The 26,275-nt window shown below is 35.9% G+C and overlaps 2 protein-coding genes across 2 annotated transcripts; one reads left to right on the top strand and one right to left on the bottom strand.

The window, feature by feature from the left end:
• Positions 1 to 525: 525 nt before the first annotated feature.
• Positions 526 to 10,155, top strand: LOC135688778 (transforming growth factor-beta-induced protein ig-h3). The gene is made up of 8 exons (XM_065205778.2): positions 526 to 818; positions 4,566 to 4,646; positions 5,432 to 5,508; positions 5,898 to 6,223; positions 6,425 to 6,700; positions 7,103 to 7,316; positions 8,157 to 8,461; positions 9,310 to 10,155. The coding sequence occupies exons 1-8, from the start codon at positions 667 to 669 to the stop codon at positions 9,856 to 9,858; spliced, it is 1,980 nt and encodes a 659-aa protein (XP_065061850.2). The 5' UTR covers positions 526 to 666; the 3' UTR covers positions 9,859 to 10,155.
• A 1,986-nt stretch (positions 10,156 to 12,141) lies between these two features.
• On the bottom strand, positions 12,142 to 26,267 carry LOC135688770 (uncharacterized). The gene is made up of 11 exons (XM_065205766.2): positions 26,189 to 26,267; positions 24,401 to 24,620; positions 23,635 to 23,667; positions 23,151 to 23,183; positions 20,659 to 22,266; positions 20,452 to 20,484; positions 17,606 to 17,834; positions 16,214 to 16,384; positions 15,767 to 15,869; positions 13,222 to 13,363; positions 12,142 to 12,750 (listed from the first exon to the last, which is right to left on the bottom strand). The coding sequence occupies exons 1-11, from the start codon at positions 26,202 to 26,204 to the stop codon at positions 12,495 to 12,497; spliced, it is 2,844 nt and encodes a 947-aa protein (XP_065061838.2). The 5' UTR covers positions 26,205 to 26,267; the 3' UTR covers positions 12,142 to 12,494.
• Positions 26,268 to 26,275: the final 8 nt, after the last annotated feature.

Raw genomic sequence — 26,275 nt, 5'->3', positions numbered from 1 at the left:
CAATATGTTCACGTTTTACCTTTTGTGAGCTGTGGAGTCGAAATTAAGAGGTATCTCTTTGGTTATTAGATAAGAATCTATTTATTTCAAAGACATACTTGCGAAATATTAAAGAATCATTCTACTAACCCACATTTACCAATGGCTAATCATGGATGTGTCTCAAAAGGTGGGCAAAACAGTGCGACTTGAATTCGCCATTGTGATGGTTGGAAAAGTAAATGACGAATCAAAGCTCAGAAAAGTAATCGGTTGATAAAAATAATCAAAGACGATAATCATGAAATGAAATGAAACATTGTGACATAAAATCATAAAATAAAATATGATAAACAGAACATCATGCGATTTAACAATAAAATAAGATGTTACATAATTTCATAAAAAATTGGATATCATGTATCAATGGATACGATAACATGTACTATGATATCATAACCTTGTTAAAGCGGTAGCTTACTATTGTGCAGTTGCTATGATACTGTTATTTTGTGAGAGAATTTATATTCGCAGCAGACCCCCTGACCAAGAGCAACTGTCTGTTCGTTGTTTGCTCATCACTTCGGGTAAGGTTGGTTTGAAGAAGGTCGCTTTTACCAACAGCAGGCAAACAAGTACCCAACAGCAGGACAGCAAGTTTGAAGGAGGCAAACAAGTTTCAGGGTAATGGGAAAAAGTGAAATTATTCTGCTCTGCTGCCTTGTGGCTTGTGTATCAGGCATGAAATGGCAGTTGCCTGGATACTTTTCTAGGCTGGAAAGAATCGGACCAGGAAAAGAAGTGACAGTGTCTGACAAGATGCGTGCAAAGGCTTTAGGGTAAGTAGAGTTAATTGTAATTTTATGTTACGATCACGTTTGTGTATAAACAACTCAGATTCTGTATATTCTAAGTAAGCAATTATTCATGTTTTTCACTTCGACACATCAACAGGTGTGAGTTTTGTTAAATCGTGAACAATTATCTAAAGAATTATTGTCTTTAGAAAATATTGTTTTTGACATGTAGATTTTGGATTACATTTACTTGTATCCCTGCATACTTAGTGTCTTGTTGCTAGTTTTTATCCATTGCCTCTCTTTATCTATACACCCAAAGCATTTGAGGTAGCAATATAAAGGATGTCACTTGCACCACCACACTAATTATCTAAACAATTTGCGTTCAGACGTGCAAAAGGCTCCTTTTTAAAACTTATTTGAAATTAGCTATGACATTAGCATTGCATTAACAGGAGACTCCCGCCTTTCTCGGATACATTTCTCGGATACATTTCTCGGATACAATCTTTATTACGACCAGTCCCCGTCTCTCATTCTTGATGCAACAAAGCTTCTATGTTATATTTTTTTTACTGTTACCATAGTGGGATGCAAAAGATTCTACAATATTTTTACCCTTTCTAAATAAATCATCGCTATGCATATGAATTACTGCTTTATAATAGAGGTGGACAGCAATTTTCTAGTATAATTTGAAAAACTTTCGTAATTATCTATCTAATGCGATCAAGCTTCCACACTTTTTCACTTCCTCTTCAGAAGCCCAATTGCTATCAACTTCTAAAATCAGCCTTGTCCCTTTCGTATACCTTTAGGGGCACAGAGAGCCAAGCCCCCCTTGTTGAAACCTTTCTTACCTTAGTGGGTCTTAATCCACCCCCCCCACAGACCATTCTGTATTGATCTTGCTTTTCAGGGCATAGTGCTTACAGTTCAGAAAATCATCGCAAAAAGTTCTATTGCACTTACGCAGGTATGGGACCTTGCAGAATGAAGGACAAAAACTTATAACAATAGCTTTCTGTCATTTTCCAGACTAGCTTTTCTTGTGATTATATTCAAAGTTTTTACTTTCCCCTTTATAGTCTAGATATGCTTCATTTGCAAAGATTTTGATGTAGCAAGCACACAAATTGTTTTTTCTTATCTCTAGCAATTTTCATTTCAAACAGTGTCCTTCCTATGGGGGGTATATCCTTTGCACACCTGCTGGATCAGCTTTTGCAGTGACAGCGCTGTCATCAAATATTTTCAGAATTATTTAGATGGATCTCAATCAAACTTATGAAATGCGAAAGAACTGATTTCCAGCAAGCTTTTGAGTCACAGATCAGCACTGGCACCCGAAAAAAGAGAAGAGTTTTTAAGACAAAGAAATACCTAAGTTCTCTTGCGTTCATAATAGCAATGCACCGTTCCGTTTGTTATCTTGTGCTGCTTTCTAGTTTTGATATGATGATATCTTACAGGTTTCCATGGTAACTAAGACTTCTCGTGGCTATTTCCTGTATTGTATGGTTTGACTTGCTTAAACATTGGTTTTTATATTTGCATCTGTGAAAGTATGGGTTTGGGTATAAAAAAACACACCCTCTCTTATAAAATTTCCCCTTGAGCATTCTTTTCTTGAATTTTTTAGAAATCACCCCTGCCTATAACTAAACTTCTGCCTTTTTTACTCTTGATGAAATTCAGAGGTAGCGCAACAGACGAGCTATAAGGACCGCTAGAGGACGTTACCCCACGGCGAAGATAGATATATGTTTTGTTGGACAAAGATAACGATTTCGTTATGCCGGGAGTGAATGGTTTTACATTGAATTCTAGTCCTCCTGGTAGAGACGCTAGTCATTGGTAATTATTATTCAAGTGACATACGCAAAGGTTGTTATCTGTACGAGGCTTCGGTGTTTTAATCACTAGAGCAAACGGAAAAGATTTAAATTCAAATTTTATATAATAAACAGCAGCATGATTATTGATTTCTATGAAAAGAATCAAATGAAAAGAAGAGGTAGGAATCAAAATTTTCTACACTGGCCTTTGATGAAGGAAATGATCGAGGTAGCTATTTGAAAAGCATCCAAAAGCTTGAATAGATCAATTTATGCAATTACAAAGGAAGAAAGAGAAAATGTACATAAAACGTAGGAAAATGTGTCACAATAGTATAAAGAAAGATCAGTCGCGGAGGGTCTCAGCGAGGAGCACTAAATGCGTGTGATAACATCGAAGCTATGACAGCTTCAGCTGTCTGTTATTGAAGAAATCATCTTAATTGGGTGTTTTCAAAGTCCTATGTCTCGACCGGTTTGTGCTCCCGCAAATTCAATTGGTCTACCCAAATTATGATACTGCTTCTAACGATTGCAAGCTGTAAACCACTTTGACCAGATACCATTACATAATGCTGTACGCTGGTTGGCCTTTCTGATAAAACCGAGACGCGCTGTTCGCTGGCCAGCTTTTTGATCAGATCACAACATTGGCTTTTAAAAGCAACCAAGGCTAACTAAAAACCCGCTGAGTAAGAAATAATAAAAATTTTCGAACTTTTTTCAGAGTTGCTGATTATAACGACTTTATCCATAATGATTTATTGGGACCTGCATTTTTCAAAGGAGCTGTCACTTTGAAAGACAAAGATTCTTAACATTAAGCTAACTTTTATTATAGGGTGGTCCTTTAAGGATAGAATGAATTCATTTTTTCCATTGACTTTGTATTTTAGTAAAAGCATATGAAAGTCGATCAATTATACTCATTTATGGGAAAGATCTTGGCCAAATGAACAATTTGACTGATTATCTTCTTTGAAACAGAAATCGATTATTTTCTTGTATTTGGCAGGCAGAATAGAGCTTGGAAATCTTTAATCTTATATACAGAATCATATTAAAAAGACAGTAAATTGAATGGAATTAACATTTAATTCAATATCTTGGTAAAGTAAACTCAGTCAGTACACTTTCAATGAAGATAAGTATGGGAAATTTCTTTAATCAAAGAATGTCACGCCCGGTAAAAGCTAATTCATTGCGATAGTCAATTTTCACTGTCCACCTTTCTCAATGGAATTTACTGACACTTTGCGTCATCTTGTGGTATAAACGGAAACGAAAAGTTTTATCAACCAACTGACATGTCATCATTTGTATGGAATAGGTAAAAGAAAGGTCAGTCCAAATTTAGTCTTAAATTGAGACTTCACAGAAAATGTCATAAAGATAGGATGACACTCTGCCCTCTTGGCTAAGCCACACTTCATCATAACAGGATAATTTGGCCATTGCATAAACAATTAATAGCACATGCCATGGCGGAGATTTGAAGACTGGTTTAGAAATATAGATATTTCTCAAAAGAAACACAAAATCTTTGTATCTTTGAGCCCCAGTTCTCAACGGGATCTAAATTATTTCTGATAACGTTGAATGACTCTACCCCCTCCCCCCACCCCCCCTCCACGTGAACATTGTCCGATATTTGAATGACACGCCCCTTCACTATACTTCAAGATATCTATACTTCAAAAATGATTCGATGTCTTCACCAACTTATTCTTCAGCGGTTTAGTATTGTTCCGTTTTAGTTTCTCGTCAAAAGGCTGCAAGCAAGTTGTTAAAATTCCTTCGTTGTGATTTTTGAACCCTTGTTGATATGAAGAGTACAATTTATTCCAAACATGTTTTATCTTTTAAGCCCAAAGCCCATTTCAGTACATACAAATATGCTTTGATTGTTCAACTTAAATAATCCATTTCAGCTTATATTGAATTTTAGACCAAACGTCTGTGTGCAGAGAATCCCGATTGGTTTTCAGACAAAATGCGTTATTTTAAACTACAAATACAACTGTACAATGTGAGTAGAAAGTCTCTTCTAGAAGCATCTTTCCTCTTGTGGTTCTTATTTGTGCTTTACATCAATAGTTTTACATATTGATGAATAAAAATGCAACTCTAAGAGACACTTTTGAAAAGCTTTGAAACAACAGACAAACAATCTGGAAATGCTAACGTTGAAAGCTTTGATCTAAGCCTGTCATAATTAGGCTTGCTTAGACCTTTCATCTCTTCTCTTCAAACGCCAACACCAATTATATGACCGCAACAAATTGAAGCTTCACAATGACCGCCACAGAATTTCGCCTCCATTTCGTAAGCTTGTACAAATTTCTTTCGTAACTAAACCTTTTCAACTGCTGAACAAATCGGCTTGACGATTAAATTGCCTTGCCTGCAAAAACTTCATATTTATTGCTAAGCTCTCCCACAGCAAACTGATTGGACACTTATCTCATTCTTGGTGGATAACGTTAATGTTTATGCGACCCACCCTGTCTCACCATAATTGGATTCTTAACCATCAACTTTGATGTGTTTAACATTTTTCAATCAAATAACTACGACAAAAGGACACCCAAAAGATTGACTGAATCTATTTCAATGTTTTTAGCTGCGCCAGACATGATTTCGTTTCAATTATCCCTTTGCAGACATTTTAATTTGCCTGTTTTAACTGCAATATCTACACAGGCCTTGATTGCATTAAAAAACTATACAAACTGATTTGTTCATATTTTGCCTTTTTAACATTCTTAATCTTTGCAATGTTCATTTTAAAATGCACTTTTGCAAAATTTTCAGGACATCTCAGTATCGTACGGTTTTTCACTGTTGTCCAGGATTTGCTGCAATGCTACATAAGTCTGGTTGCCCTCACGGTATAATTGTTTCAATTTGTACACTTTTGTAAACCCTCTAGCTTAAACTCTTGAAGTTTGTCCTTCATCTATTGACATTTATGGGCCTAGACTTAATTTTAGCAATGATTGACAAACAATCTAAAGGGACAGAAAATCCAAGAATATTTAGTTAGCGGGATGTTCAGAGCCTAGTTTTGACATTTTAAAATAAATTTGTATAAATAGCATGCTTTAAAGTGATAATGCTCTTCCGTTGCGTTCTTACATTACCGCTGTTTGCATATGGCATATTAGGAGTTAAGTCTGTCCTCCACATACATTTAAGTATTCACAACTATCGTTTTCATTTCCATATTCTGATCATCAAACCTTCAGTAATTTGACAAACTTTGCAATACTTTTTTTAGAACTTTATGTGTCCAACAAAACAATTTTCGAGGAAATTGAAAGAATGGGACTGTCAACATTGGCAACACTGGTTAGAACAGCAGGCCTGAAGGAAACGCTGTCTGGAAAAACCAAGTACACCCTGCTTGCTCCAAACGATGCAGCTTTTAAAAAAATTGACAAAGGCAAGCTCAAAGCGTTGATGGCTGATAAAAAAGAACTTTCTAAGTTTTTGCTTTTGCATGTAATCAAAGGGAAAGTTCCTTCTTCAGCTCTCAAAGACAACCATTTTGTTTCTTCAATGGAGTCGAGCAAATTGAGAGTAAATCTATTTATGCATAGGCGGGTAAGCTGACCAGATTACATATTACAACATTTGATTTTACATATAGTCTTTCGATTGAATTATCTTTTATAGAAAATTCCAGAATTTATTACTAAAAAGAAAATATGTGTTCATATTGTTCGTTTTGCAATGCAGGTCCTCAGTTAAACTAAAGGTTTTCTTTCTCCAAATATCTATCTTCCAAATTTTTTTTATTAAAAGGTTGTGACATTCAACGGAGCACGTGTTGTGATTGGAAATAAAGGTGCAAGCAACGGCATTATCCACGTAATCGATTCTATTCTGCAAGTGCCAAAGACGACAGGGGAAAAGCTGCTCGCAGGCATTAGAAAGGTTTCATTGTTTCGCAAAGCATTAGTAATGAATAATGTCACAATTCCGGCAGGATCAACTGTGTTTGCGCCCACTAATAAAGCGTTTAACAACATCGACGCATCTGTCTTCAGCCGACTTCTGAGATCGCCCAACTGCATGAAGGTGAAGTAATTTAAAAGCAATTTCCACTTTTTAAAAAGTTGTTTCTGATCTCATATACAACAGATGACGTGACTTTCCAGCGCTGATCAAAATTTCAAAGCTGAAAAAAGTGTGAGATAAAAACATATATTCACAGTGAACATAAACGATGTTTTGGAACCATTTTTTATTGTTCTAAATACGCTATTGTTTATCATAAAACTAAGATCAGAAATGACTATTTTTAGTCGAACAAAAAATGGAGCAATGCTGATGGAAGTGTTTTTTCTATCAAACGTGAAATGCTGAGCGGATTTCTAACGATCGCTATAGCTGGGTTATCAAAATTTTGCATTATTTTTGTACTGTATCAAGTCAAACTTTGAATAACTTTGTACTTGTCATTTTGTTTGGTATCGACAGAACCTTCTTCTCAACCACATTCTTCCCGAGCCGGTTTTCACAACAATTATTGACAAAGGATCCTTTGGACTTCGAACTAAGGAAGGTACGGCATACATGATGAGAAAAACAAATGAAACAGTGATGGTAGGCAAGGCCTTGTTTCTGCAAAACGACATATTGGCAAAAGATGCAGTCATTCACATTATTGACAGTGTTCTCGTTCCTACTTCAGGTAAACACACGCAACGATTTCAAAATTTGTTTTAAAGCTTTGTTTCAAGTCAGTAAAGTTGTACTGAAGAAAGAACAAAAAACATTCTCTGATGGTGCTACTTAAATTAATTCTCGCATTGAAAATTAATATGCAAGACAGTGAATCAAACTTATTTTGCCGTACGAAAGATTGGCCCAATGAAAATGCGTATGCATGAAAATTGTAGTGCCTTGTGCCTTGTGCCTTGTGCCTTGTGCCTTGTGCCCTGTGCCTTGTGCCTAAGAGAATTGGTGCCTAAGTTTCCGTACATTGTTGTTGCATTTTTACATTTTGTTCCAGAATAGTGCCTACATGAAACATTTTTCAAAAATTGGAATTGGCAATGACTTTTGACTAAAAATTCAGCTAAAAATTTTGAGAAACTATACAATATCAACGAGATAGAAGAAAAAGCACCTTACAAAAGCTTTTGACACACAAAAGATGGGACATTTTTAGCTATAGTCAATTCTTAGTTGAATGTGGGTATCGTGAGAAAAAGTGTAACTTTATTTGATAAAGTAAGCAAAAAAACATTGTCATGATAGACAGGAAATTAAAAACATTTGCTTATAGGTAACTGATCTGGTAGAAGGGTGTCACAACCAGTTGCCCTCCCGGTTTATTTCCTTGTTAATGACTTTCCACATGGTCTATTTTACACTATTCTAGACTGAGATTAGCTGATTAAAATTCAACATTTAAATGTCCTGGAAAATTTTTCTTGTGTTTATTCTTTGAGTAAATAAAAGCTAACACGATTTGACTCTACTCAGATGATCTTCGACCTGATACACTTCTTTGAAATTTCCCTTACAGCTTTGACTGTTTTGGAAATTGCTAGGAAAGGTGGCGCCCATATTTTCACAAATCTTATCAAAGAAGCCGGACTGAAGCCGCTGATGACTGAAAACGGAAAATATACAATATTTGCACCGTCTGATGCAGCCATGCAAAAGTTTATAGGCAACAGCACAACAGACACCCTCCAGAACATAACCGATATAATTAAGTTCCACATTGTGCCTCGCTCTTTACAGACGTGTGATTTTGAGAATGACATGTTGCTGGACACCTTAGATGGCAAGAATAAGATACGAATAAATGTATATGATTACGGAACGGTAAGCGTCACTTTATGATAAATGGCGTTATACAATCTCTTTCAAGCAGTGAAGAACCTGGCCAGTACTCGTCTCACTTTTTGCCTTCAGCTCTATCTATTCCATTGAAAGGCAATTTACCATACTCGCTGGCTTTGAAAACCAATATAGTGATGAAAGAACAATTTACAAACCCCTTTTGGATATTAAATATTTAGCGGTTTTTGCCTCAGTTGGTTTAGTTACATTTATTTCAGCAGGTTAAGTGCTGTATGAATAAATTGACAGTTATGTTTGATAGCTTTTTCTTATGCGGTTTCAACATTATCGTCATTCCGAATGGACTGGCGGGTCTAATGACTCTCTCTACATTGACAAAAATTAAAGTTGGCAACCATTGAAATCCAAGTAGCAAATAGCATCGAGAAAACTCTTGAATATCATCCAAAGCTTATTTCTACATGCACCATGAACAAAGTGAATTCTTTCTTTCTTGATATCGAGAGCTCTAGAAGGCAGTCATTCAAACAGAAAGACAACTGGGCTTGCTTTACTTCATACTGGCTTATTGTGAGCAAATAATCTTTTATGGTTTCGGGGATGTTCATTTAATCAAATATGGCTACTTTTAAAATTTAAAAATTAAAGAAATATTCTTGGTATTCAAGCATATTTTTCGGGAAAATGTTTAAAATATAGATACTATTGAAGTTGCTTTATATTCAGATCCAGAGCAACAAGAGTCAAGGAATGACAAACAAAATATAATCTATATACAACCTTCAAGAGACATTTTAAACAGGCAAGCATTCATTAGCAATATTTGCACACATATTGTAAAACAGAGATTTGTATTTTCTATTTCTCAGAACAATGCAGTTCAAGGGGTTTGTTTGAAGTCTTCCAAATGCAACATCGAAGCCTGCAACGGAGCAGTGCACGTGGTATCTGAGGTACTTCGGCCTGCAAGTCAAACCTTGTTTGATATCATCAGTACAGACAAACGATTCAATGCCTTCGCAGCGGCTATCCAAAAAGCCAAGTTGGAGAACACATTGAAAGGAAAAGGCCCTGTGACGATTTTCGCACCTACCAATGCTGCTTTCACCAAATTAAAGCCAGCATCTTTGGAAAAGATCCTCGGAGATGAGAAACGCTTAAAAGATTTGCTTAAGTATCACTTGATACACGGCACGTATTTCCGCTGCGCCTTTTCAAACGATTGCCCAATGACAGCTATGAATGGAGGAAGTGTTTTGGTAAGCAAGAACAATGATATCATCCAGGTAAACGGAGGAAAGGCGGTTGCGAAAGAATTGGTAGCTTCAAACGGCATCATTTACCCTATCGACTGTGTCCTGTCTGTCAAATACAATCGCTCGTTTTTCAGCCGATTCTGGCAGTTGTTGGGTCTGTGAAATCTTTATCTAGGGAGGCAACGTACAAGAAACAAACAAATCGTAGTTTAGATTCATTCACGATGATTTAATACAGCGATGTCCGAGAATGTAGATTTTTTCAAACTTAAATACCAAATTTCGTCTGTTCATTGATATAAAAGTCGTTTTTTAAGCTAATCATTCTATGCAAAGTTTGACTGCTAACTAGCAATGCTTACTTTCTTCAAAAATTTAGGAAAAATAGCAACATTATACATGGAAAACATAGCTCCAACCAGCTTTTGTTGAAGATAACATTTTTCACCACAGAATCTACATGTTTTCATTTGTGACTTGTTAAAATCTCCCTCGCCTTCTTCATCTTTATTGATTTCTTAAAAAATTCCATGCATTCTGTTATTTTCCTTCCCGTGTTTCTTTGGCTCGCCATTCTTTTCCCTTGAGCCAGTCAGTGATATCTGGCCTTAGGTCAAACTGATCTTAACTTGGCATGTTGTAATTTATGTACAAATGCAAATTTGGCATTTTTATATGAAATGAGTTTCTGGGTGGCGTCTTAATTAATTAAAAGCACTAGCTAACCTCCAACATCACAAGAAAGGCGTTGCTCGAAGGATTCTTCCCATTACAATGGTAGTGCTCTTAGTTATCTGCAGCTGGAGCAACCAAAGAGATTCCCAGTTTTAATAGCAACAAGCTCAGGTCCTTATCTGGGGAAAGCAAGCCATAAACCTTTTCCATATCTGTTGTTTCTTTTGATGCTAAGAATTACCTCAATGTACATAAATCTTCACTATTGACATGAAACAAAACCATTGTCAAAGGTATTCAACCAGGCTTTGAATTATTTAATGCTTACCTGCCTCTACAACTGGAGCATATGCAACAATACATGCAACTGGAACATACAGATCAGGGCTTCTTAACGTGCAGTTCTATCCAAAATATGCAGTTCTAAAAACATTTTGTGCAGTACAAAAATGTTTCTTTTAACGAAGAAATAAGTCAAGAAAAAAGGTTGGAAAAGACATCTTTCTTTCTACCCTAGAAGTGTTATTAGAGAGGGGGCTTATTAATTATTCAAAGTATAAAATTATATAAAATTGTTTTGATGTATCTTCTCTGCATTATTGCTGTCGAAAAACTTTGCTAGCAGATTTGGAAAAATATTAGTCAATTATAAAGACTTCATCAGATTCAGACAAACTTCTGGGACTCCTTCGTTCTGGGGTTCCTTAGAAGGATCAGCATTCTCTAGATTTGATCATCTTATCACCATCAGAACCATCAAGAGACCCACGTAATGCGCATATTTCAAATTGCTCTGTAAATTTGTCGAGCAAATTTCCTCGCATTCTCACCAACTGGACCAAGAAGGGTAGAAGATGGACTGGTTGTTCCAAGAACATTGTGTCCATTGCGAAGAAGGCTAGAGACATTAGAAGCACAAATGAGAAAGAAAGCCTGGACTCTCAGTCATACGAAATAAAAAATTGGAAGCATTACAACAAAAAACATTATAAGCTATCACTTAACTCTCGCATTTAGCGTTTTCTTTGCTCGACATCAGGGGCTAGAGAGGGGGGCTTTTTCTTCATACGAGGGACTTAAAAAAGGGGGCTTAATAGACCTCAAATTAAATTAGCACTTTCGGGGAAAATTTCAGGTATAGAAAAACATTCAATTGTAATGAAGTATAATGTTTACGAAACTTCTCTGTCGTTTTTCGTTTCTGAGCCATGCACGCACAAAGCATGGAAATAATGAGTGTCAAAATAGGAAACCTTTCTAAACACTTATATTAAAGAAAATTAAGAAATCAGAACCAAAAGCCACCATTTGTCTGGTATGCTTCTGTTTGTTGTGCTTGCAGAAATAAATACTATTTTGAATGTTAAAATTTTTCAATTCCATCTTTCTGCACCAAAAAAGTCCGTTTTCTTTCGTTTGATGTAGAAGCTGCAAATAAGAACATCTTTTGGAGGCTCTGATCTTGTCTTTAAGATTCTACTAGCAAGAAAATTAGAGAGCTTTTAAAAATCAATTAGAATATACTCCAAGGGTTTGTCTGCCAGTGATAGAGATCAAGAACAGCTTTAGATAACTGAGGATTTTGCGTATGGTTGAAACTCGATCAACGTAAATTAGATGACCAGGTTTTTCTGATTACACGAACAGAGTGGTCAATCGAAACGTCATTTTTGGACACTATTTCACGCATATTGAAGGTAAAAAAACTGTTCACATTCAAAAGCTTTGTCAGCCTGCATTGTCGATAGCTAGAAACAACAAGTGACAAGATTGCCAGAGTAGTCAGTGTACGATGTAAAAAAAGGAAAAATCTAAAAACGATCTAAAAACTAACTGCTATATACACAAGTAAAACATAAATAAACCAGCATTCGTAAGGAATTGAAGAGTGTTCCTTAAGTGTCTTCAGGAAAAAGTTAATGAAAGAGATGATTCCTGAGATGTCTTTGTCTAGCCATATCTAAGCTTGTCTTGCAACCTGATTTGAGACTATTTGATGTATTTTCAAGGGTATTATTTTTAATCATCTTGAAATTCATCTTAAATGGATACAAGCCAAAAGATTACAAGGCTAGTCAACTTTCTAATACTATCTACAATCATAAAATTATAAAAGAGTTTATTCAGCAAAAAGATAGTTCTTGCTCGTCAGACACGGCTGTGCTATCGACACCCCAAAGCTCATTCCATTTAGTCTCGACGTTTGGGTTGGGCATAAAGTAGACATCTCCATCACGGATATTTGATTCGAGGTCACGCGGTGATGAGACCGTTCGATTATGGCTCCGAACCACTGAAGAAAGTCGCGACTCGACCTTCTCAATGCGACCTGATCGGCGAACGGGGGTAAGAACCTGCCTTGCAAGGGTCGATTTCAGCCTTAAATAAAAAACAAAAAAAAATGAGAACATACTTCTTCAAAGTTGACGAATAAAATAGCTATCTATGCTAAATGCTTATAATTGGAAGAAACTTAATACACGCAATTTTCAGGCTAGCAAAGTGGCTTTTAACTTGTGATTGTGATTTTGCAAAGTGATTTTGGTAAAATCCATCACAGCCGGGTGCATCGTGCACTTCAACCTTAGGCCTAAGAGACACCAAAATCATTTTGCAAGTAAATTTCTGAACATTACAGAAAAGCTGCGTTTCCTGGGTGTTAAATCTAAAAGAAAATCTGTTCAAAACAATTTCTTTCATGAAACTTAGATTTAGGACAAAAGATACAAAAACAAAGCAAACAATAAAGGAAATATTATAAGCTAATTAATAAAAGAAATATTATAAGCTTCATTACATCCACTTGAAAAATGGGCGTTGGAGCAAAGAAACAAACCAATATAAACTTACTTTTTTCTAAACGGAGTGGATTCAAGAAGACAAAACTTGATGAGCGATGACTTAAACACAACGTGCTGTTGACTTTCAACAAACGTAACTCTTTTTGCAGGTGTTGTTGTTGCTTTCCTGCTATAGTTTAATTCGTCGCTACCTGTATAAAAAGTAAAGAAAAAGAGGTCAAATAAACCATTTACGGCAAAAAATTTAGTCCCCACCTTACCTTAGCAATTGCCACGTATATTAATATGGACAAATTTACGGTAGCTTGTTTAATTCGGTAGTAGATTTAGCTGTTTTATGCTTGATATAATCGGTTTTTAGCACGATTGTTCTTATTTACATGCTTTCTAAAGTACAAGTTTATGGACAAGACTCTGGTAATAGACTTGTTAGGAATCGATAAGGAGAGATGGTGAATTGTTAAACATATTGATACGAGAGAAGGGTCTGGCATGAAAAATGCGGCATGTTTTTGTCACACGGCTAGAAATGAGCCAGAAAGCGGATCTGTTTCTATAGTAATGATAAATCAAACATCAATAACAAATGTCTGAGCGCCTTAGTCTGTCTAAGTTTGCGTCGAATGTCGAAGTGACTATCAGCAATAAAATATCTCATCAACTTAGAAAAACATGTTTTTTTCCCGAAAATTTTACATGAAAATAAGATTTCGCATTTCTGTTCTGACCTGACAATAAATACAAAAAAGCTTGTTTACTCTCTCATGATTGTAAATGGATCCGGCCCTTTGACCTTAACATTAAGTTTAGGGTATATATTTAGATATATATATATATCAACTACTGACTTAGCCGGACATCGATGAATCATGCAGTTGATGTTGTCTGGCTCCATTCAGGTGGGACCTCTCCAATAAAAATTTTTTATGCTTGTCTGAATAGGTAGTCAAAAAAATCTACAATATTTAAAGCCTGATAGATTTGAAAGCCGTTGGCAGAAAGCCCGCAGCCGTTTATGAATGCTGTTCAAATGATAATGTTAAATCCATAATGGCTTCCTGAAATTTTAATTCTCTTAATCATATAGTTCCTAAGCATATATAAGGTGATACGTTTGATACGCAAGATGATAAGAAGCAAAATATATGTTTCCAACCCTGGTCATATTTCAGCTAATTCGAACTCATTTGACTGATATTGCACATTAAGAGATATTTCATGATGCTCTTTTCGGTTATTGACTCCAAATAAAAAAAATATTCTTAAACAAAATATTTTTGTGACGTCATCACTTTTGGACTCTATTGATGGTCACAGTGTTTCGAATTAAAGGGCTCTCGTGCTTTCACATTGAAACTTGAACCCACTACGCCGTTAATGATGGAAACCCAGGTCACTGAATAGGTCAAAAGGCTTTCAATGGGAAACACGATGATAAATTTCCTGCGCAAGAATTCTATCCATTGATTAAATTATTAAATAAGAGGGGAAATATGGTAAAATACCAGGAGCTAAGAAAGATCTATAGAGTTCTTAAGTGTGACGTCACAAAAAAGCTACTTTTAGAATTTTTTTAACTTTAATCACATTCTAAACATGACTTTCAGGTTTTTCATAAGTTTTGACACGAATCTGGCTAAACGTTCTGTAAAATATATTTTGGTAACTATGTCGCAGATGAGTTTCACTGCTTAGACCAGGTTTTTTGTTAAAAACGTCATTCCAGCCAAGTTTCTCCTTCGCAGAGAATAAGAAGAAACTTCTCCGGATATAACCCCCATTTTACCCCAAAACAGCGGCAAATCTCCATTTACCATCACAAGTCAATATCTCCAGTTGATAAAGAACTCGAAACCGGTAATCAAAATTTTTTCCGCCCCTTAGTGGTACTCCCCTCCTTTCCGTCTGGTCTAGTACATCCATGTCTGACCAACATAGTGCTTGGGCCTGGCTTGATTCCTTTGATGATACAACAGATGATTCTTTTAGTGAATTTGGGTTTGAAGTACATGTATCAATTTTTAACAAAAAAATTGATTTTATAGATATTGTGTGACGTCATCATCAAAAGTTTAATGGTCCATATCTCTTAAAATATAAACGTCACAGGGTTGATGTTTTTTAGATTTTTTTATCTCTTTTGACGCTTTTTCCAATGGTTGCCTTAGATTTATAAAAAATGACTTTTTCAGACCATAAAATGAAATTTTGCCTTGTCACGTGACCGGAAGTAAAATTTGAAATGGTCCTGGCGGATTTGAATTTTCTGGCATACTGGCATCATGAAACAGTTTAGAGAACCTTGACAACACCTGCGGTTAGTTAGTTGCGGTTATTTCCATGTCTATAAAATCAGGTGAGATATGGCCAATAAAGGATTTGAAGTTTGCTAAAGAATCGCTGTTATTTTTGCTCTATTCATAAAGTTGTGAACAGAGACGAAATTACAGAGGTTTCTATGTAGGTAAAAACGTTTTCTCATCATTTCAAGAAGTAAATAGTTGCTTTGAGGGTACTTGCAGAAAATTTAAGCTTTCATTTCGTCATTTAATGCTTTGGCAAAAAGAATATTCGTTAAGAATAAACCGACTTACGATAGTAAGACGGGACTCCTTGGTCGTTGTCAGCGCTTTCGAGCTCATTTTCCTTCAATTGTTCCAAATACTTACAAATCTCATCACGAATAACAGATTGTGGCTAAAAGTGCAAGATGAAAATCAACAAAAGTTGAAAGAAAATATCACGCATCTATAGCAAGAAAGGATAAAGTGAGACGTGAATATTTGACGACATTGATTGAATGCTCAAAAGACATCCAGGCAGAGAGCGCAACAACTTGAAAACACGGTTTGTGAAAGCATGGGGTGAATTTCAATTTAAAGTGTCAGTTATCGAAAAAAGTTAACAGAAAGAAACAATTCTCAACGAGTCTTCTTTCACGGAAAGAAAAACACCTTTCGCTGACTGACTGGTAAATAACAAGATGAAAGAGCGCATGCGCCATCTCATATGAAACAAACAAAATGATCATGAACACTTACTTGAGCACCAAATGCATTCGCCTGCTCCAGCAAACAAATAACCCTTTCAACATTGCCGTTGACAGCAGCAAGCCTCGCACGGATTATCCAGAAAGAGGCAAGTCTAACAACGCCAGGGGATGTGGACAGGATAAGATCGAGTTCCTCTTTGATCGAATCTTCCTCAAAGGGCTGGAAAAAGGGCGTAGAAAACTGATGAATATGCTGACTTTGACATAAAAATCTACTGAAAACCAAGACCTGGAATTTTTTTCTTCCTGCAACCGGACGAAAATCAAGCATAAATCTCCTACAAGAATTTGAAGATGAACGAAGCAAGGGCCAGGTTTCAAAAACTGTCATGATATGTCACCAGTTTTATGTAAATGAAGGTATAAGCTACATTTACAAAAGTTTCAGCAATTTTACTACCACTTCAAGATCATTTTCTGTTCTGGTGATTGAAAATTGTTCTTTATTCACGAGACTCCCAAAATTAATTTGGAATAGGGCCTTAGTAATAATAATATACAATCAGAATATTAATGGTTGCTAGAATGCAGGTAAAAAGTACAAATGCAGATCAGGTCAAGGGTAGTTATATTTGGGTGATTGGAACAGGCGTTAAAATAAAAAACATTCAAAATAAACCTAAAAAGATTGAACATGTGATATCCTTGTATCCATTGAAGTTATTAACAAACTGTTTGACGAAGGTATAGGAAGAGCACCGAGAATACATTTTTTGCCAAAAGCATAAGAGAAAATTTGTTTTAACAGTTAAATTCACCGTGACATGCAATATACAATAGGGGCCTTGGGGCATCAGCATAGCAAGAATTTGTAAGTATTTTCAAGCTTTCTGCAAATTTTAACAGGATTCTTAAGCCAGATGAAAAGCTGTTAACTTTTGTCAAACAAGAATTTTTAAAATATTTTCAAGGGTTCTTGATAGAACGACAATTCTAGCCTTTACAAGACACATACATAAAAAAACTGCTTTTTCTTCATGTTTTTACTTTTGATGAAAATGAAAAAAAAACAAAGGCTCCTTTTTGCAAAAGGGTTTATTTTTAACAAAATTTCTGGAGATCTTTACCCATGAAAGATTTCCTGCGACCACGCGGTCACATGGTCGGATGGGTTTTCTTGCCCTGCTGTAACGTTTCTTCTTCTTCTGCTTCTAAGGAGAATCCGAATTATCAGCATCGCCACATGCTTCGTAAATTTGGGCGCTATTTTCCATCTCATGAAATGAAGATTGCTTTTAAAATAATGTCAGATGAGGAGACCAGGTTGCGCAGCGACAGAGTATAGCCAAGGCACTAATTTGAATGATTAAAAGAGCAGAACACCACATAAAATACATAACGTGTGTCGACCTATGGATAAGCAAACAAGAAATAGACCAACCTTGTCTAGGCGTGCAATCATTTGTTGCAACGATTCTGCTACAATTGATTCTTCAATCGCGTTCATCTTTGGGATTCTTTTCTCAACATTGACAACGTCATCATCAACTTCTCCTTCCCCAGACGTGTCCATAGTGAACGTCGTATTTAGGCCTACGTCATCGGATGGCGAGAACGTCTTTCTTCTTTTTGGAGTTTTTTGAACAACGAAGGGCTTTTTTACAGTGTTTCTATAGCAGACAAAAATAAATTGTGACATAAAAAGGAATATAAAATCATGTTAAACAGTAACTATTTATTAAGACACGACAATTCTTAGCAAAGAGGGGGGGGGGGTAACTATGGTAATAACGAATTTCTTAACAGAATAAAATCTTCAACACTAAAAAATTGCAGTTACCAATGTTTGTCTAGTTGTCAATGTTTGTCCGGGAGCAGAGGTCCCAACTCTTTAATTGGCTATGGGATTATCACTCCTGTCAACAGCAGCATTTTGAAAATTAATCAAATTTTTCAAAAACTACAGTCCTGGCCAAAAGGTTAGTGGACTGGTGAAAAAACCACTAAAATTGCAACTTGACCCCAACAATATTATCAAAACCCCCCACCCCTGAAGCAATGTTGGTTTTTTCTTGAATACCCAAGTAACAGCAATCGAAAAGAGTAGAAATAAGCGTATCAACATTGACAGTGGGGGGCGGGGAGCGTATTTTTCCAAAAATACTACAATTTTCCAGCCCAGTCCAATAACTTTTGGCCAGGATTGTCTGATTTCTAAGCAGAATGAAAATCTATCATAGCGGTTTGTTATGTATCGGAAAGAGCTACTAGGCGTCCAGACATGGTTGTCCAATGCTAAAAAACTAGGAAGCCGGTCTTTTAGGGCATTTTGTGTTGAATCTTCATAGAAATTAAAGAATTTCGAAAAGCTGCACTTGACGTAGAAAATCGGAGGAGACGCGATATGTCTACCTAAATTGATTAGAATCGAAGTTCTCTACGTATGTGGAGGGTACAAAATTAAAATGGGAAATATATATACGGGTGTCCTTCTTGGTCAAGTAATTACAAATAATGGGTTAGTATGGGTTTAATAGTCTACACATTGCGTTTTGCCTCAGACTTCGCTATTGTAGTACGTACATTGAATTTGCCGTCGAACTTTGTATACGAAAGATTAGTTGATAACATGTGAAAGTTTAAGAGAGAAAGAAATTGGCAAATGCTATCTGATATCCTACAGCAGAGTAAATGCAGCCAAATTCCCAGCAAGAGAGTCAGTTGTAGAGAACAAAAAATACAATAGCTCAGTCGAGAGAGAAAAGAAATAATGGCTGTAAGATTGAAAACATTCGAGTTTACCCATGATATACAAGCAGATAAACATAAAACATTTCAAGTTGTCCTCGCTACTTTGCAGAAGTAACAATGAGTGACATCAATGTCAACTTTAGTTTATTTGAAAATGTCACGAGTTACCAACGGGTTACCAACGGGTTACCAACGAGTTACCCTAACGCGTTACCTTTTTTAATAGTGGTTTTATATGGGAATACCACGAGTTACCATGACTTTTTTAATAAATATATATATATTATATTTATAAAGAAGGTGGTAACTCGTTGGTATCTCGTATACATCCATACTGAGGTCTGCAAATGTAGAAAGTAACCCGTACGGTAACTCGTTGGTGACTCGTGGTAACTCGTGATCATTTTCCCAGTACGGCACAAAAGGCTCCTTTTTTCAATATTATATATTAGCGCATGCGTAAAAATGGATTTGTTGTTATAAAATTCCAAATTGCAAGTTTTGATTTTTTAAACATGAAATTTGAAGATACATAAACACTATATGTCTAGTAGATTTTGATCACCTTAACCCCTCCCCCCGATTTTGAAAATCTTTCAACCCTGAACACTTGTATTCAAGACCCCTAATATGAAAAAATTAGACTTTAACAAACCCGCCAAAAACTTTCAACTGTACCCGAGAGTACATTTGCCCTTTAATAACCACATTCGACTTTTCTAATAATTTGTGGGTTCTACTTTACCATTGTCTAAGTAGTAGTAGTTTTCTCTATGGCATCTCTATTCAATTGCTGCTTGACAATTCCAAAAAATCAATTAGATTTAGGCCTGGGCTTCAAGGTAGAATTGAAACAAGTTGTGAATTCGATTCCTGCATGACCTCTTTTGCTTGCTGAATATAAAATTCTTCATGATTGGACCCACCTTTCTTAAATTGCTCCTATTTTAGGTTACAAAAAATGATACTTCTGTATAAGATTTGCAAATTTTCATCTCCTCCCTTTTACCTCTATATTAGACAGTCCTGGCCAAAAGGTTAGTGGACTGGTGAAAAAACCACTAAAATTGCAACTTGACCCCAACAATATTATCAAAACCCCCCACCCCTGAAGCAATGTTGGTTTTTTCTTGAATACCCAAGTAACAGCAATCGAAAAGAGTAGAAATAAGCGTATCAACATTGACAGTGGGGGGCGGGGAGCGTATTTTTCCAAAAATACTACAATTTTCCAGCCCAGTCCAATAACTTTTGGCCAGGATTGTAGGTCTTCTACTAACAATATTGTTTTTCTGGGTGTTGGTAAAACGTGCAAAATAAGCCAAGATCTAGTGGTGAGACCCGTTTGTTGTCCAACTTCTGATTGGTCATTGAGGTATCAGGAGTTTTAAGATCTTCGCGAATCAAAGATTTGGAACCTATGATAACAGCGCAAGGATTCTGTAATGTTCCACCGTATAACTTGGTATCGAAGAAAATCAAGGAACCCATCTTGTCTTTATTCATTCAGAAAATTAATCATTTAACATTTCTCACCCTTTTGCAGTCAGCCAAAGATCAAGTCTTTCCCTATGACAAAAAATGACAACGTTAGACAAAATCATTCAATAAAAACTATAGGCAAATTCAAACCTATCAGTTTTACTTGGGTTTAATCATCAGAAAGGCCATAGCAGGTTTTGACCGTAATTGAGAAGCTCAGCAATTTCAAATGTGTTAATAAAATTTTGTGGCAGCCCCTACCTAATGCTCAAGTTCTTATTCTGCCATTCTCCCCGAGGGGTAAATGGTGCCATAACAACTGGTGTACTCATTTCTTTCTCTGTCCCTTCTTCCCTGTTGCTATAATGAATAGTGTTTCTTCGTTTTCTTCTGGCTTTGTTTTCCATTGCACCTTGCATCTTCTTCGCAGAAGACCGTTGGGTAACTAGAACTGAAGTGCTTCGTCGCGATGGCGCACTTTTAAGAATGCCGCGCGATTCCAAGATGTTTGTTCGGTTCGCTGATGGCGTAGAGAACAGCAGGGGCTTATTCATGCTGTCACTTATTTCAGTCTTTTTGAATGGTACAACAGGGCGGACAGGAGCACTTTTCAAAACACTTGAAGCAGGTAGACGTGACATTCGACGTTGAAATGGAGTTGTGACCTTTTCCTTGTCCAATTTGTTCTCATTGTGATGTGACTCTATGACAGTCCCAGGAACATCAAATTTCCCTGACGATTGTGATCTTCTTACCACAGGAGTAGTGCGACGCAATGGAGCGCTGTTGAAAACACTGTTCGACGAGAACCGTTTGACCCCATTCCGGAATGGTGTTACTTTCATTTGTGGTGTTTTTGTGCGATCGTCATTGGGCTTGTTGAAGGACACCTTTTTGCTTGATGCGTCTACGGGTGTCGTTTTGCTGATGACAGGGCGTAGAGATGACAGTCTGGTCGACGGGGTAATACACATGGTCCTGCGACGATCTGTTGCTTCGGGCGTTTTTGACACAACTTTTTTTACAATGTGATGCTTGGACGGCGTACCAAGTGAAAAACTTGGGAAATTAGCAAAACGTTCTTTAGTGGCTAAAGGCTTCAAGCCGCTTTCTTCATCCTGGATGGAATGTTGTTTTGCTAATTCCTCACAAGGACTTCTCAGCTCTGTAAACTTGTCGTTGATTTTATCCTCTTCGCGTCCTTCAGAATCCTCTACTTCTTCCTCAATTGCTTCCATGGTGATTCCCAGGCTGATCTGCCCTGGCAATTCTTTCTCCCTATGCAAAAGTGCTTTTTGATAATGCTCGTGGCCTTCAGGAACAACGTCATCTTTTCCTTCAATCGATGCGTCCAAATTCACATTCAAATTTTCCAATGTTCCACTCAAGGTCTGATTGCTTGTGGATTTCAATAGGGATTCTAGTCCGTTATCAGATATCGACAACGGTTCCCTTCCGCCATCTTCCTTTACAACGTTAGCGGTTGACTGCAAATTTTGATCCAAGTAGCTTTTGTCAGTTCCTTGATCACAAGTATCTTCTTCTTTATTAGTTGCTTTGGGAGTCAAGACAGAATCTGTGGTATTTATAATCAATGTAGCGTCTTCACTTTGAATCTCTTGTTTGCCTTCAACCTGCATTTCCTCATGCTGTTTCTTACAATGACCCTCATCCTGCACTGCAACCACGTCCTCGGGCTTTTCTATTTCATTCCCATCAACCGGCTTGTTCGCCATCCTCTGAAGCTTCTCGTTAGATTTATTCTGTCCCTCTGTTTTCTTCTTCTTTGGTGCAACTTTTTTCTTTTCGGCGGTAACCAATGGTCGTTTTCGTGACAATAGCGGATTGACGTTATCGCATCTGTTTTTTCTGGGAAATGAAACATTTTTATTGTAACAAGCAAGACAAAAAACCAATATTTTCATCGCTAAAACCAGTAGCGAGGTCAAACAAAAATTATGCCAAAAAGCAAGCGTATGAGAAGCCTTTCAAAAGGGTCACGGTTCTCAAGCTTTTTGACGGGAAGTCCAAATGAGGACACAAAGCAACTAATCAGAACTGGATCAAGTAAAAAAGATAGTTTTTAATAACTGCTGCCCAAAAGGTGTTATTTCAACATGAAAACAATAAAAGTAGCAAGTTTCTGGGCTAAATAATGTTTGTTCCATTAAAGTGCTAAGTTTTACCAAGACTACCATGGCTCGGTCAGGTTCAGTAACATTTCCGTGCGATTTGAAAAGCAGAATAAAAAGGCCATTAAAAAAATGTTCCTTTGCTGTAAATCCTTAGCATTTTTTTCAGTACAAGGAGTGCCTTTTCTATAGATGCAATAGGATAATGCTCACACCACCCAAAAGAGCTCACCTATCACGCTTCCAAAATCATAAGCAAAATTCCTCCCGCAACATGTGATTCTGACATTGGGCAATATTTACTAGAAAAATAGATTGTGCCAAAAAGCATAATCGTGACATGTTTCACATAATAGACAGGGTTTGAATTCCATTTATAACATTTTCTTTAGGCAAGTTGAACTAAGTTAACAGCCTTAAAAGCCATTAGGTTAACATTTTTTATCATTATTTGACCCTTCTTACACTGAAGAGTGTCAGACAAAAAGCTTAAGTTTATCTTAATTTATTTGCTTTTTCAAATTCATTTTTAAATTTGGTACAATCAAAAGGTTATTTGAAAAGATAGCAGAAAACATGCACCAAAACATTGTCAATGCAGGATTGGTTTGAACTACATACCCCTTTTCTTCTTTCCACTTTTCTAACTTCTCTCTAAAAAAAAGAACAATGCTATCACCTGTAAATTTTTTAGAACAAAATTTGAAAATTTGATTTAATTTGAGATTTACTTCCTGGTTTTACTGCACACCAAACAGTGTTAAAGGGAAAAACCTGAAGTGTGCAAGTTTTGAATTTACTTATTGACGAGATTGCTTTATCAAAGGATCCTTTATTTAATTGCAAAAATTTGATGCTAAGTGTTCCCACTTTCAATCATAAATATCTTATGATGTATTGTCAACATGATGTGATGTATTGTATTGTCATTATGATGTATTGTCAACAACTTAGCTGGTTATTAATAGCTTTGATATATTCTTAATTTTATTTCTACATATCTTGAAGTTATAAATAAACCCATAAAGGGTATTTGCTCAAGCTAAAGAACTATTTTTTCAAACTTATTTCATATTGAAATGTGTAACAACCTGAAACCACATACCTCATGCTCAGTTGCTTTGGATTTGAATTCTCACTGAAGATTAAAAACATATGCACTGCTCAAGAATCATTCAATAATTTATGAGTTTGAAAAAAAATTCCACACAAGGCATGTTTCTACACAAAAGTGTGATTTAATCAGGTAAATCAAAAAATGAAAAAGCTCCCTCCAGAATATACTCCTGCTTGTAAGCACACTATTGTCATCTTTACACTCTATTAAGAGTTGAAGTAAATGAAGCAAACATGATCAAATGATACAATTTTTGCTAAGAAGACCAAAACTAATGTTTTGAATAACCAATAAAGCTGCTTTTAGACCAATAAAATTGAGAGGCGTGCCTTCAAAAACTGACCTGAAGTCAACTAGCACAATAGATTTATGCAAGCATAATGTTTGAAATAGAAAGGTTATGCAAAGCGGTGTGTTTGCCCAAATTCCATCAAACAGCAAAGTAAGATAAGACTAGTCATATTGCTAGAAGCCTTGCCCAACTAGCAATTTGATGAAATGGTCAATACCTCCCCAAGATAAATAATTTGGTAGCACTTATGACATTTCTTATATTTTAGCTTTTCTTCTCTTTAAATTAACTTTGTTTAATTTTCAAAACCTTCAAAACAATAAGAAATGAGCAGTGGAATAAAAAACCTAGAAATATATATAATTATTTTAAAAAATGTTTATTCTGCTAGACACTACAAGCTAAATTCAGTAGGAATAAAGAAAAGATATTCAAAATGAAAAGAAAAAACAAAGCTATTACCTTTCTGAGATCTTCCCGAGTTGACCAGGTGCTGAATTATTCTCTGTTTCCTTCTTATTGCTTTTAGGCTTTGCAAGATTTGTTTTTCTTGTGGCAGCTTTCTGTTTAGTTTCCACAAGAGGCTTCTTGTTTGTATTTTGTGACATGGTGCCTTTTTTGGTCTGCATTGTTAGCTGTCTTTTCTGCTTATATTGATGTAATTTTTTCTCCATTGTAGAAGCTGGAAAATAGTTTTTTTTTAAAAAAAATTGTAGAATATGATTATAATAACCATATAATATTTATATATATGTCGCTATCAAACTTATAGACATAGCTATTTTACAAGTATATATATAATACTGTATTAGGTAAAATTTGTATTTTTGCTAGTGTATAATCATGTTTCTTCAACCAAGTCTGGATTTCATGGCAGTTTACGATGAGATCTCAGGAGTGCACAAGCTATTAGCTAGGAGTGCAAGAGTGCATTTGTGGTAAATGTGCACAATTGACCAAATACTTTTAGTTTTGTCTGAAACTCAGGCTAACAAAATAAAAAGACCTTTAAACAATTGCAAGAGAAATTTTTTTTAAGTGTAGCGTAAAAAAGTCAAAAAATTTTCTGCTCGCTTTGCTTGCAAGAGGCCTTCTTATTTGGTTTTTCCCAGGACCACAGTGACCCCATTTACACTGTTCCATGCAAGTTTGGAACTGTGACAAAACTGTGGTGGTTTGCCCTTCGTTTACACAAGCACTGTGGAACCCAGACAATTTTGCTTTGTCATCCGGCACAGTTTTGACCCTGCTTTGAAAGTTGAAAAATTTTCTACTGTCATGTTTTCATCTTTTAAACAGGACAGTAAAAACAGGTCTGAAACTTTTTGGCAGCCATGATCTCAAGAGGATTGAACACTTTTTATAAAATTAAAAGTCATTTTGTCATATTTGAAAACACTTTTTATTTTGAGCCACACCCGAAACCACGCCCAAACAGCGCCGATATTCGGGTGTGCAAGAGTACACTCGTAATTTTACAAAAATTTCTCAGGAGTGCAGCTGCCATGGAATCCATGGTCTTCAACTGTACATATATATATATATAATAGCTACATTATATAGTTTAAGTAAAATTAAATAAAAACAGCTTAAGACTCATCATCACAAAACTCAGCCAAGCTATCAAACCATGCAAACCTTAGTCAGTTTTATATGTATTTAATAATTTAATAAGCTTTTACAAACCGAATATGAAAAGAAAAACATCAACATAATAATATCCAGCAATGTATATTTCACGTCGGTTGGATTAAAGTTAATTGAAACATTTAGATGGTAGAGTAAGATCACAAACTTTTATGAAGTGAATTTTTGTCTAAATCAGAGCTTGCTCAACAATTCCATTGAACAGACAATTTCGTATTTTGATTAAAATGTTATGGCTTCAAAGTGAAAAGAAAGTGCTCTCCGTGCGAAAGATGGTCTCGGTGCGCGAAACAAAAAATACGAACGAACTTGGTACTTAAAGATTTTAGAAAGAAATGATTGACAATTTAGAACTTTCCTCTGTAGCTTAGTGAAGAATGTTTTGCTTTGTTATTTAAGCCTTCCTCTTGAATCTTATTTTATAGCAGCAGATGGATTTTGCAAATGGGTCAGTTGTAAAATTAAAATTTACCTACCTTACCTATCGCGTATCATAAAGACAGTACAAACTTTCGTTGTGTACTAGGAGTTTTAACAGACAAACTGTACTATGATTTAATATAAAACGTAGAACAAATTTATAAACATAAAATGGCTATTTACCTCCTTTACTTTCCATTTTGATTCACAACTTCCGTTACAATACTAACCGCCAAGATTTAAATTTCGCGCACAGAAAATTAGAGTTCA

Source organism: Rhopilema esculentum, chromosome 10, assembly GCF_057945365.1.
Source record: "Rhopilema esculentum isolate cy_ngs chromosome 10, ASM5794536v1, whole genome shotgun sequence".
NCBI lineage: Eukaryota > Metazoa > Cnidaria > Scyphozoa > Rhizostomeae > Rhizostomatidae > Rhopilema > Rhopilema esculentum.
The sequence above is the reverse complement of the archived record's forward strand: the minus strand, read 5'-3'. Positions and strand labels throughout refer to the sequence as shown.

Coding starts and splice junctions, on each gene's coding strand:
- LOC135688778 (XM_065205778.2), top strand. CDS start 667: ATGGGAAAAAGTGAAATTATTCTGCTCTGCTGCCTTGTGGCTTGTGTA. Junction 5,509..5,897: donor TAAGTCTGGTTGCCCTCACG/GTATAATTGTTT, acceptor TACTTTTTTTAG/AACTTTATGTGTCCAACAAA. Junction 6,224..6,424: donor ATCTATTTATGCATAGGCGG/GTAAGCTGACCA, acceptor TTTTATTAAAAG/GTTGTGACATTCAACGGAGC.
- LOC135688770 (XM_065205766.2), bottom strand. Junction 16,385..17,605: donor TGATTGCACGCCTAGACAAG/GTTGGTCTATTT, acceptor CCCTTTTTCCAG/CCCTTTGAGGAAGATTCGAT. Junction 15,870..16,213: donor CGAATGCATTTGGTGCTCAA/GTAAGTGTTCAT, acceptor TTGCACTTTTAG/CCACAATCTGTTATTCGTGA.